The sequence below is a fragment of the Mobula birostris genome, chromosome 6 (assembly GCF_030028105.1).
Source record: "Mobula birostris isolate sMobBir1 chromosome 6, sMobBir1.hap1, whole genome shotgun sequence".
Classification (NCBI taxonomy): domain Eukaryota; kingdom Metazoa; phylum Chordata; class Chondrichthyes; order Myliobatiformes; family Myliobatidae; genus Mobula; species Mobula birostris.
In genome coordinates this window covers 188322182-188335739 of record NC_092375.1, presented here as the reverse complement: position 1 = coordinate 188335739, position 13558 = coordinate 188322182, and the positions used below count along the sequence as shown (strand labels likewise).

At 42.9% G+C, this 13558-nt stretch overlaps 1 protein-coding gene across 2 annotated transcripts in view; it reads left to right on the top strand.

The window, feature by feature from the left end:
- The window catches only part of osbpl11 (oxysterol binding protein-like 11), a 140684-nt gene that overhangs the window by 39158 nt on the left and 87968 nt on the right, over window positions 1–13558 (top strand). For both annotated transcript variants that reach the window (XM_072262093.1, XM_072262094.1), the window contains exon 2: window positions 6918–6986. In XM_072262093.1, coding sequence (XP_072118194.1) covers window positions 6918–6986 — 69 coding nt within the window. The remainder of the gene's footprint in view (window positions 1–6917; window positions 6987–13558) is intronic.

Sequence of the window (13558 nt, the reverse complement as noted above, 5' to 3'; positions counted from 1 at the left end):
GATATTATTGAATGGATGTAACTAATTCAATTAAAGTCTGCTCAAGGATTACCTCAGGATAATGACCAGGGAGATTCAGTACTTTTTAGAGTGAGCCATTGTCTGGCACTTGTTAAATATTTGCTTAAGCCTGAAAATTATTCATGTTTTGGTGCGTACATGCCTGGATTACTTCATTATCTGAACAGTCATTAATATTAATTTAAAAACAAAATCAATCAGATGCCCAGTTGATCGGAACACAGCATCATCAGCACAGGTGCACCACAAGTCTTTGTGCTTAGCCCTGCATTACTCAGTTTATCCTTATGACTGTGAGGCTAAGAACAGCTCCACTGCTCTATTTAAGCTTGCTGACGGTACCACTGTTGTAGGCCAAATTAAAGGTGGTGACGAATCAGCATATAGGAGGGAGATTAAAAATTTGGCTGAATGGTGTCACCACAACAACATCTCATTCAAAAGCCAAAGAGCTGACTATTGACTACAGGAGGAGGGGTCTGTGAGCCTGCCCTCAGCTGGAGATCAGAGGTGGAGAGAGTCAATAACTTTAATTCCTTGATGTTATCATTTCAGATGATCAGTTCTAGGTCTAGATGTAAGCGGCATTACAAAGCGCCGGAGAGGGATAGAAGCAGAAAATTTGGGAAAACATGTAATTGGGGCAGGGGGAAATAGGCAGGAACTTGGGAACGTAAATTGGGAGCAGATGTTCTCGGAAATGCATGATGAAATGTGGCAAATGTTCAGGGAACATCTGCATGGTACTCTGCAGAGTTGTGTTCCATTGAGGCAGGGGAACGATGGTAGGCTAAAAGTACCATGGTGTACAAAGATGTAGAAAATCTAGTTAAGAAGAAAAGAAAAGCTTATGAAAGGTTCAAGAAATTAGGTACTGTTAAAGCTCTAGAAAATTACAAAGGTACCAGGGAGGAGCTCAAGAATGAAATTAGGAGAGCTAGAAGGGGCCATGAAAAGGCCTTGGCAAGCAGGATTAAGGAAACCCCCAAGGCATTCTATAAGTATGTGAAGAGCAAGAGGATAAGACGTATGAGAGTAGGACCTATCAGGAGTGAGTGTGGAAACGTGCATAGAACCAGAGGAGGTAGTGAGGGTACTTAATGAATACTTCAGTATTCACCAGTGAAAAGGACCTTGGCAATTGTGGGAATGACCTAAAGTGGATTGAAGCACTTGGGTGTATAGACATTAAGAAAAATGATGTGCTGGAGATGTTGAAAGGTAATAAGTTGTCGGGACCGGACGAAATATACCCCAGGCTACTGTAGGAAGTGAGGGAGGAGATTGCTGAGCCTCTTGTGATGATCTTTGCATCATCAATAGGGACAGGAGAAGTGCCAAAGATTAGAAGGTTGTAAACGTTGTTCCCTTGTTCAAGAAAGGGAGTAGAAATTTCCTTGTTCAGGAAATTTATAGATCATTGAGTCTTACCAATAGTGGTGGGCAAGTTGTTGGAGAAGATCCTGAGAGACAGGATTTCTGAGCATTTGAAGAGACATAATTTGATTAGGGATAGTCAGCATGGCTTTGTCGAGGGAAGGTCATGCCTTACGAGCCCAATTGAATTCTTTGAGGATGTAACAAAACACATTGATGAAGGTAGAGCAGTGGATGTAGTGTATATGGATTAAGTGTAAGGCATTTGATAAGGTTCCCCATGTGAGGCTCATTCAGAAAGTAATGAGGCATGGCATCCAAGGAGACCTTGTTTTGTGGATCCAGAATTGGCTTAACCACAGAAGGCAAAGGGTGGTTGTGGATGGTTCATATTCTGCATGGAGGACAGTGACCAGTGGTGTTCCGGGATCCTTCCTGTCTGGTTTTTTATAAATGACCTGGGGGATGAAGTAGAAGGGTGGGTTAGTAAATTTGCTGATGATACAAAAGTTGGGGGTGTTGTGAATAGTCTGGAGGGTTGTCAGAGGTTACAGCGGAACACAAGTAGGGTGCAGAACTTGGCTGAGAAGTGGCAGATGGACTTCACCCCAGATAAGTATGGGGTAGTTAATTTCGGTAGGTCAAATTTGAAGATGGAATATAATATTAACAGTAAATCTCTTGGCATTGTAGAGGATCAGCAAGGTCTTGTGGCTCAGAAAGGTAGGGAAAGCAAGAGGATGGCAGCAGTGATAGGGGACTCTATAGTTAGGGGGTCAGACAGGCGATTCGGTGGATGTAGGGAAGAAGCACGGATAGTAGTTTGGCTCCCAGGTGCCAGGGTCCGGGATATTTCTGATTGCGTCCACGATATCCTGAAGTGGGAAGACGAACAGCCAGAGGTTGTGGTACATATTGGGTACCAACGACATAGGGAGAAAAAGGGAGGAGGTCTTGAAAGCAGACTACAGGGAGTTAGGAAGGAAGTTGAAAAGCAGGACCACAAAGGTAGTCATCCCAGGATTATTGCCTGTTCCACATGACAGTGAGTATAGGAATAGAGTGAGGTGGAGGATAAATGCGTGGCTGAGGGATTGGAAAGGGGGCAGGGATTCAGATTTCTGGATTATAGAGACCTCTTTTGGGGCAGAAGTGACCTGTACAAAAAGGACGGGTTGCACTTGAATCCCAGGGAGACCAATATCTTGGTGGGGAGGTTTGCTACAGCTATTGGGGAGAGTTTAAACTACGATTGCTTGGGGGGGGGGGGGAAACCAAACTGAAGAGACGGAGGAAGAGGCGGTTGGCTCACAAATAGAGAAAGCTTGGAGACAGTGTGGGAGGAAGGATAGGCAGGTGATAGAGAAGGGACACGCTCAGACCAATGGTTTGAGATGTGTCTGTTTTAATGCAAGGACTATTATGAACAAAGCGGATGAGCTTAGAGCATGGATCAGTACTTGGAGCTATGACATTGTGGCCATTAAAGAGACTTGGATGGCTCAGGGGCAGGAATGGTTATTTCGAGTGCCAGGCTTTGGATGTTTTAGACAGGACAGGGAGGGAGGCAAAAGAGGTGGGGGCGTGGCACTGTTGATCAGAGATAGTGTCACGGCTGCAGAAAAGGAGGAAGACATGGTGGGATTGTCTACGGAGTCTCTATGGGTGGAAGTCAGGAACAGGAAGGGGTCAATATCTCTACTGGGTGTTTATTATAGACCACCCAATAGTAACAGGGACATTGAGGAGCCGATAGGGAGACAGATTCTGGAAAGATGTAATAATAACAGGGTTGTCATGGTGTGAGATTTCAATTTCCCAAATATCGATTGGCATGGTGATGTCGCGTAAGTTTTTTCACACAGAGAGTGGGGAGTGTGTGGAATGGGCTGCTTGCAACGGTGGTGGAGGTGGATGTGATAGGGTCTTTGAAGAGACTCCAGGACAGGTACCTGAACCTCAGAAAAAGAGGGCTATGGGTAACCCTAAATAATTTCTAAGGTAAGAACATGTTTGGTACAGCTTTGTGGGCCGAAGGGCCTGTATTGTGCTGTAGGTTTTCATGTTTCTATCTTGGGCTCCATGTCCATAGGACACTCAAAGCTGCTGTGCAAGTTGACAGATTTGTTAAAAGGTGTATGGTGTGTTGGCCTTCATCAACCATGGGATTGAGTTCAAGAACCACGAGGTAATGTTACAGCTCTATAAGACCTTAGTTAGACCTCACTTGGAGTCATATGTTGAGGCTGGCCATTTCATTACAAGAAGGGCGTGGATGCTATAGAGTGAGGGGGCATAGTTTTCAGGTGCTTGGAAGTCAGTACAAGGGGGATGTCAGAGGCAAGTTTTTCAGAATGGTGAGTGCGTGGGATGCACAATCGACAAAGGTGGTAGAGGATACAATCGGGTCTTTAAGAGACTCTTAGATAGGTACATGGAGCTTAGGACAATAAAGGGTGATGCAGTAGGTAAATTCTAGGCAGCTTCTAGAGTAGGTTACATGGTCATCACAACACTGTGGGCTGAATGGCCTGTAATGTACGGTAGAAGGCAGAGCAGCGCCTCAACTTTGTTAGATGTTTGCAATGATTCAGCATGACATCTAACACTTCGACAAACTCTTATGATTGTCTACTCTTTTAAAGCATACCGTTGCATGGAATAGCCATCTAATAGTAATGGATGCAGCACGGTCCATGACAGGCAAAGCCCCTCCCCACCACTGAGCAGATTTACCACGAGCATTGTCACAAGAAAGCAGCATCCATCATCGAGGAAAGCAGCCTTGTGGCTCTTTTTGGCCCCAAAGAGAATCAGAGTCAGGTTTATTATCACCGGCATGTGACGTGGAATTTGTTAACTTAGCAGCAGCAGTTTAATGCTATACATAATCTAGCAGAGAAAAAAGAATTATAAACAAACAGATCAATTACGTATATTGAATAGATCTTTAAAAAACGTGCAAAAACAGAAATACTGTATATTAATAAAAAGTGAGGTAGTGTCCAAAGCTTTAATGTCCATTTAGGAATCGGATGGCAGAGGGGACGAAGTTGTTCCTGAATCGGTGAGTGTGTGCCTTCAGGCTTCTGTACCTCCTACCTGATGATAACAGTGAGAAAAGGGCATGCCCTGGATGCTGGAGGTCCTTAATAATGGACGCCGCCTTTCAGAGACACCGCTCCCAATAAATGTCCTGGGTGCTTTGTAGGTTAGTACCCAAGATGGAGCTGACTAGATTTACAACCTTCTGCAGCTTCTTTTGGTCTTGTGCAGTAGCCCCTCCATACCAGACAGTGATGCAGCCTGTCAGAATGCTTCCTACGGTACATCTACAGAAGTTTTCAAGTGTATTGTTGACATGCCAAATCTCTTCAAACTCCTAATAAAATATAGCCGTTGTCTTTCCTTCTTTATAACTACATCGATATGTTGGGACCAGGTTAGATCCTCAGAGATCTTGACACCCAGGAACTTGAGGCTGCTCACTCTCTCCACTTCTGATCCCTCTATGAGGATTAGTATATGTTCCTTTGTCTTACCCTTCTGGAAGTCCACAATCAGTTCTTTTGTTTTACTGACATTGAATGCCAGGTTGTTACAGTAGCACCACTCCACCAGTTGGCATATCTCACTCCTGTACACCCTCTCATGAGCACCTAAGATTCTACCAACATTGGTTGTATAGTCAGCAAATTTATAGATGCTATTTAAGCTATGCCTAGCCACACAGTCATGGGTATATAGAGAGTAGAGCAGTAGAACCCCGAGGTTTGCCAGTGTTGATTGTCAGTGAGGAGGATATTTTATCACCAATCCGCACAGATTGTGGTCTTCAGGTTAGGAAGTTGAGGCTCCAATTGCAGAAGGAGGTACAGAGGCCCAGGTTCTGCAACTTCTTAATCAGGATTGTGGGAATGATGGTATTAAATGCTGAGCTATAGTCGATGAACAGCATTCTGAAGTAGGTGTTTGTGTTGTCCAGATGGTCAAAAGCCGTGTGGAGAGCCATTGAGATTGTGTCTGCCGTTGACCTATTGAGGCGATAGGCAGACAGAGCATTCTATAATTGAACAACTAAAAGTATGTCCAGATGAAGAGTCATGGAGCACTACAGCACAGAAGCAGTCCCTTCTGCCCATCTATTCTGTGCCGTTATTCTCCCATTTCTCCCCACAGTTGCAGCAACTTAATTCCTCCAGAAGTTTCTTTCGGTCACCTCAAAACCAAGTATCCTTTTATTAACTATATTTTTCTTCAAAATTTCCACTAGTCTTGATTTGTCTTGTTTTTTTCAGCCAAAAGAAGGAAATTTCTAATTTTTCCTTGAACCCCATTTATGTAGATTTTTATATACAGGAAGTTTTGTTAAACATCCCATTAAAACACAGCTACGGTAAAAACATCCACTGCCGGACTTGTTAGTCATCATCCACCGATTAACTTTGTAGTACACCTGGGCTGATGTTGAGCAGGACATAGATCAAATCTCCAGTCCTTGAGACAAAACCTGGTGCAGCAGGCCACTGGGCTCCAGCATCAGAATTTCAGCCAATTGCTGGCAAAGCTTTTGGCTCTTTAGTGATTAATGTCACATCTGTTCACCTAACCACCTATTCAGATGCTTGGTCATAACATGTGTTAAGTTTAATAGCTGCTTAAAATTTTTCTGAATGCTGAAAATAAATTGAACTTCATTTTGTTGGCGCATTTCTTTACTGTTATGAGCAGTCGGTAATTTTCTTGTATGACACACACAAAATGCTGAAGGAACTCCGCAGGTCAGGTTGCATTTATGGAAACGAATAAACAGTGCGTTTCGGGCGGAGTCTCTGCTTCAGGACTGAAATTTATCCCATGCACAAAATTCTGGAGGAACTCAGTAGGTCAGGCAACATCTATGGAAATGAATAAACAGGCTATGTTTCGGGCTAAGACCCTTCTTCGGGAATGGAATGGAAGGGGGATGATGCTAGAATAAAAAAGTGTGGGGAGGGGAAGGAGGGCAGCTGGAAGGTAATGGGTGAAGCCATGTGGGTGGGAAAGGTAAAGGGCTGGAGATGAAGGTATCTGATGGGAGAAGAGAGTGAATCATAGGAGAAAGGGGACTTTAGGGGAGGTGATAAGCAGGTGAGAATAGGTAAGTGGCCAGTATGGGCAATAGAAGAAGAGGGGAGGGGAAAAAAAGTCTTTTACCAGAAGGAGAAATTGATTTTCATGCCATCACATTGGGGGCTGCCCAGACAGAATATAACCAGTGGCTCCTCCACCCTGAGAGTGGCCTCATCTTGGCACAAGAGGAGGCCGTGGACGGACATGTCAGAATGGGAATCAGAATTAAGATGTTAGACCACCAGGAAGTTCCGCTTTTGACGGATGGAGCAGAGTTGCTCAACAAAGAAGTCCCTCAATTTATGGAGGGTCTCACCAATGGTGAGAAGAATGCATCGTGAACACCGAACACAATATGATCTTGTTCCTTTGTTCATTTAATTTTATTTTTATTCTCTCTTCTGCAGTGATCATATGGAGAATGTGTGTGGATACTTGATGAAGTACACCAATCTTGTCACAGGATGGCAATATCGGTGAGTTACTGATTTCTTCAATTAAGCTCATTATTAAGGTTCCTTTGCATTTAACATAATTTCAATTCTTCCTTTTAATACCATTCCTATTTAGTACCATTTGAGTATAATTATGCAGTCATTTGATCAGTCTCTGTGGCTGAGAGGAGACTTGTATTCAAAGTTCTGCATCAGAATTGGAAATTGTTTTGTGCTGTTTGACATATGTAATGTAAATGGTGCACTTATATAGTTTTGATTTGCTTTTACAAGGGGGTAAACTTGTATAGTTAATTTGTAGCATGGTCATTAAACTGAGTTGTGGTTGCACCACGGGACAATTAGCAACTCGGTTGTATTCATCAAGGTTCTAGTCCTGGCTGGTAAAGAGCTTGAAAGAAATAAGTATGTTGAAACAATTCTGTTCTGCAAAATGTTCAAAGTACATTAATTATCAAAGAACATGGCACAGTAGTTTTGTGCCATCGAAGTCAATACTTTGGCTATTGCGAATGCAATGTTCTATTACTACTGATTTACCTAGGTAACCCAAACAGATGCACCTGCTGTGCTCCATGATGTGGGTTTCTACCGCGCACTCCGTCTGGCTGATGTAAGCTGCTCCGCATTCACAGGGAATCCTGTAAACGCCAGCTGTCTCGAGTCCCAGCTCATCTTTGACCTGCATAGGCTGTGATTTGAACTTCCTTAAGGGTTTATGGATGGTATTAATCCAGTATTTCTTCAGGATCCTAGCGATCCTTCCAGAAACTGTGGAAATATAGTGAAGATAGGCGGTAACAACAGATTCCTCCTCGTTCTTAAGTTGATTGGCCAGATGGGGAACATGGTAGAAACCCGCTTCAAGGAGCAAGGAGGTGTATCCATTTTGATTACCCAGAGAAATCGGCAGTAGCAGAACATTGCATTCGCAACGGTCATAGAATTGACTTCGGCACAGAACTACTGTTCCACGCCAATTGCAGCTGGAAGTGCCTGGTGAAGGAAGCCAATGAAGTAAAATTAGAGAAAAGGAATTTTAACAAAGACAAGGGTCTTATTTTTGGTGTGTGCCTGTGTGCGTGTGAGTCTTGTGCGTGCGCGTCTCTGCATCTGCATGCATGCATCCATGATGTCTTTTTCATGGCTTTTACAAGGTGTGGAGTGAGAGAGAGGGACTGTGTGGTGCGCCACTCCTCACACAGACATTTTCGCAGTATTTTTCCTTTATTTTATGAGGTCGAGTTGTGATTTCGACACTCAACCCAGCACAGATGGAAAGCGTACTCGGGAGTGGACCCGACTGGTTTCGAACCGGGTAATCTCTGCTCCTGGGTCCGGCGCTGATGTCATCGTGCCACCAGCCAGCCCGAAGGTCTTGCTTTAACTAAGAACTGCAATTGGATTGGATTGTAAACAAATAGGGAGAGCGAAAACCTGATTGGATGAGGATTAACCAATCGAGGAATGGATGACGGGTTGGGGGGGGGGGGGTGTACATATATTGCCACACTAGACATCCTTGATGAAGATGGCAGAGTTTGTCACTGAAACATTACTTAAAATTGATACCTGTCCCCGGCTGGAAACCCGAGAATTACAATTGCACTCATCTCTGGCAGTCCATTCGATTTGCTCATCACTCTCTGTTTTAAAAAAATCTGCTACTGAGATGCCCTATTAATCTTTTCCCTTCTTGCTTTAGGCTTGTAACATCTAGTTTTAGACTGTTATCTTTCAAAAAAGGACCAAGATGATTTTCTTTCTCTGTGCCACTCATGATTTTATAGACTTTCCAAAGGTCACCCCTTGACTTCCTTCACTGTAAGGAAAACAGTCCGAGCCAATCCAATCTCTCCTTGTAACTTAAAACCATAATTTGTGGAAATATTCTTGTGAATCTATTTTGTCCCCTCACTAGCATAATTGTATATTTCATACATTATTTTAATGCAAACTCGAACTATTCCAGCTGTGGTCTCACTAATGTCTTGAACAATGTAACATGACATCCTAAATCTTGAACTTGTCCTGTTTAATGAGGAGTGTGCTATATGCCATTTTTGTCACCTTCACCACCTTGTCTATCTGTAATGCCTCTTTCAGCTCACTATACAGTGGCATGCAAAAGTTTGGGCACCCCAGTCAAAATTTCTGTTACTGTGAATAGCTAAGCGAGTAAAAGATGAACTGATTTCCAGTTAAATATGACACATTTCTTTAATATTTTGAGCAAGAAAACTTTCTCGTTTCTACCTTTTACAGCAGTGGTCCCCAACCTTCGGGCCGCGGACCGATACATTGCCGCGAAGAATGCAGTGGTGGCCGGTACGCACCCAGCGCATCTTTAAGAAAAAAGCCGAAATAAACAAGCTAATTAATTAGGTGCTGCCTGGCACGTAAATGTCGGCCCAGATCAGAGGTGATTGCCGATTGCGTCGCCTCTGATCTGGGCTGACATTTATGTTGTGGGCGGCACCTAATTAATTAGCTTGTTTATTTCGGCTTTTTTCTTAAAGATGTGCTGGGTGCGTCCTGGCTACTGCTGCACCCCTGCATGCTTCGCGGCCCGGTAACGGTCCACGGCCCAGAGGTTGGGGACCACGGTTTTACAATATCAAAATAACAAAAAAGGAAAAGGGCATGAAGCAAAAGTTTGGGCACCCTGCATGGTCAGTACTTAATTACACCCCCTTTGGCAAGTATCACAGCTTGTAAACATTTTCTATAGCCAGCAAAGAGTCTTTCAATTCTTGTTTGGAGAATTTTTGTCCATTCTTCCTTGCAAAAAGCTTTTAGTTCTGTGAGATTCTTGGGCCATCTTGTACGCACTGCCCTTTTGAGGTGTATCCACAGATTCTTGATGATGTTTAGGTCAGGGGACTGTGAGGGCCAGCTTGCACCTCTTGAGGTTGTCCATTGTGGATTTTGAGGTGTGTTTAGGACCATTATCCTGTTGTAGAAGCCATCCTCTTTTCATCTTCAGCTTTTTTACAGACGGTGTGATGTTTGCTTCCAGAATTTGCTGGTATTTAATTGAATTCATTCTTCCCTCTACCAGTGAATTGTTCCCCGTGTCACTGGCTGCAATACATGCCCAAAGCATGATCAATCCACCCTGTGTTTAACAGTTGGAGAAGTGTTCTTTTCATGAAATTCTGCACCCTTTTTTCTCCAAACATACCTTTGCTCATTGCGGCCAAAAAGTTCTATTCAAAAGGTTCAAGGAACATCTAAGTAAGCCTGATGCATTTTGGAAACAAGTCCTGTGGACTGATGAAGTTAAAATCGAGATGCAGCTTCCAAAGTCCACTAATTGCATTCAGTTAGAATGTTGGTTCAGGTTGTATATATATTACAAACAACGGGACCCAGCACCAATCCCTGCAGCAGACCACTGCTTACAGACCTCCAATTTGGGGTGGTGGGGGTGGGAATCTCTCCATCGCCCTCTGACTCCTTCCATCAAGCCAATTCTGTAACCAGTTGGCTAGCTCACCTTCGATCCCTTGTGATCTTGCCTTGTGGACTAGTGTACCATGTGGCCCTTGTCAATCAAAAGAAATGTTATAAGAAGCAAGATACTCAAGGAACAACCTGAAGCTTGCCTCTCAGGTGATTTTTTTTTCAGCTCACTAGGTGCTTGTTTTTAATTATTGCTGTTTCCCAAGAAACAATTAAGGATGTTCTGTAGAAGGAAACCTTGGTACTTGGCAGCTAGTATTTGTTCTGCTATGTAACGTTTAATATGTAGACCATAAAAATAGAACTGGGAAAAGGAGAAAGTCATTTATGTTAACAGCTTTCCAATCAAACTGAACTTCCACACAGTTAACTTGCATTGCTGTGGTCTTCAAGTTAACTCAACTTGCAGTTCTGGTATGGAAGCAACCTTTGTAGAGGATGCCTTCTGAATGAATGCAATTACTGGGCTTCAGAAGCTGCACCTCTCTAAGAATGCTTTTGCTCAGTTCAGAGTGTAAGTGGATAATATGTAGGATAAAGGAAAGGTACATCGCATCCGGAGTTTCTCCGGTTAGTGGACGATTTCCCTCCACGCCTCTCTGATGTAGTGGCGAACCACGTACGAGGCATGTTACAGCAGTGGTTTGCCTTTGCCTTCTGCCCGGTGAGTTTCCAAGGAGATCACCAGCTCGTAACCCAGCACAGATGGAAAGCGTGCAGGGGAGCTGGCTGGATTCGAACTCAGGACCTTTCGTCCCGAAGTCCAGCACTGATGCCACTATGCCACCAGCAGAGTCCAATATGTAGGATAATGCAGGAAAAAATTCTTAGATCCCACTAGTGGTCAGAATCTGCAATTACATTATAAAGCTCAAGGTCAAAATTGAAGGGTAAATTGGTTTATTATTGTCATAAAGTTCAAAGTAAATTTATTATCAAAGTCTATATACGTCACAATATACCACCCTGAAATTCATCTTTTTGTGGGCATTCAGTGTAAATGCAAAGATGTGCAATAGAGTCAATAAAAATGCATACACAAGACCAACAACCAATGTACAAAAGACAACTGCAAATACAAAAAGAAACAAATACAATTATTTATATATCTTAGTTATTTATTATAATTGAGAACAATGGAGAGTCCCTGAAATTGAGTCCATTGGATATATATTGAACCTGCATTCATCACTTCTGCTGGCAGCTCATTCCACAATCTCTTCATCCTCTAAGTGAAGAAAATACCCCTCATGATCAGCATCATGTGCCGTGTTATATGATCAGCATCATGTGCCGTGTTATATGATCAGCATCATGTGCCGTGTTATAAGACGTGGGCGATCATGCTCTATGACTATGATTGTTCTTGGCAAATTCTACAGAAGTGATTTGCCATTACCTTCCTCTGGGCAGTGTCTTTCTAAGACAGGTGACCCCAGCCATTATTAATACTCTTCAGAGATTGTATGCCTGGCATCAGTGGTTGCATAACCAGGACTTGTGATATGCTCCATCTGCTCCAATGATCATGTGACCCTGATTGGAGAGGTGAGGGTTTAGCAGAAGGAAAGAGTGCTTTACACTCCTTTGGTAGAGACACATCTCCACCTCATCTTCCCCTTAAATATTTCACCTTTAAGCCATGACCTCTAGTTCCAGTCTCACCGAACCTTGGTGGAAAAAGTCTGCTTGCATTTACCCAAAATATACACCTCCTATGTAGCAAGTTACAGTGAAAAACTGTTTTGCATATTATCCATACAATAAATTTCATTATAATAGTAAAAAGGTAAAAAAAAAAATGCAGAATAAAGTAATAAAGAAAGAGTGCAGTGTAAGCAGAAGATAAAAGGCCATAGTGATGTGGACTGAGGTCAAGAGTCCATTCTTCACAGACAACGGGACCATTCAGTATGATAAAGGGATAGAAGCTGTCCTTGAACTTCATTATAAGGAAAGTTATTGATGTTCAAATTTATTGTCATAGGCATACATAGCAGAGTATACATGCAATGAGAATCAGCTTTTCAAGTAGCAACGCAGTACATTACAAGCTTAAATTAGCATAAACTTAAATTAATGTAAATTATACACAACCTGCATGACAATGGATGTGGCACGATAACATAGTGGTTAGCACAACACTTTACAGTACCAGTAACCTGTGTTCAATTCCCGCCACTGTCTGTCCATTCTCTCTGTGACCACAGAAGTTTCCTTTAGGTGCTGTAGTTTCCTCCACAGACCAAGGACGTACTGATGGTAGATAATTTGTCATTGTAAGTTGTCTGGGGTGAAATCGGACACGGGAGGTGTGGGGGGGGGGGGGAGTGGCACGGCTTGAAGGGGCTGTTCTGCACTGCATCTCAATAAATAAAAAATAACAAATTTAAGTACACTAGTGTGAGTGAGAGAAAAAGGAGGTAATGTTAGGCAGTTCAAGAGGTTTTTCTGAGATACAGCACAGAATATGCCCTTCTGACCCTTCAAACTGCATAACTCAGTAACCCCTGATCCAACCCTAACCTACTGATGGGACAATTTACAATGACCAGTTAACCTATGCATCGTCTTATGCAGCTTGAATCTTCAGTCCATGTCACTTATGGACTTAGTCACAAAAAAAATTATATAGATTATATTTTTCTACTAAGCTACCTATGTGTGCTAACTGCTGTGTGTGACTGTTGGTACTCTGATATTATTTAATGAGATACAGCTTGGAATGGGCCCTTCCATCCCTTTGAGCCGTCTGCCCCGCAATCTTCTGGTTTAACCCTAGTCCGATTTACAATGACCAATTAACCTACCAACTGGTACATGTTTGGACTGTGGGAGGAAACCGGAGTACCGTATAGTCACAGGAAGAACATACAAACCTCTTAGAAGTAGCAGTGGAAATTGAACCCTGTTTGCCCACACTATAATGTGTTGTGCTAACCATTACGCTACTGTGTTGCCCCTTGGCAGTAGGAAAGGAGCTTTGTTGAATCTTAATGTGTGAGTTTTACAGGCTACAATGGCAGCAATGAAAAGTGGGCATGTTTGGGTAGGGGGTCCTTAATGGTAGATGATGCCGCTTTGAGTTGTTGCTTCTTGTAGATTATTTAATGCTGAGCTGAGTGGAA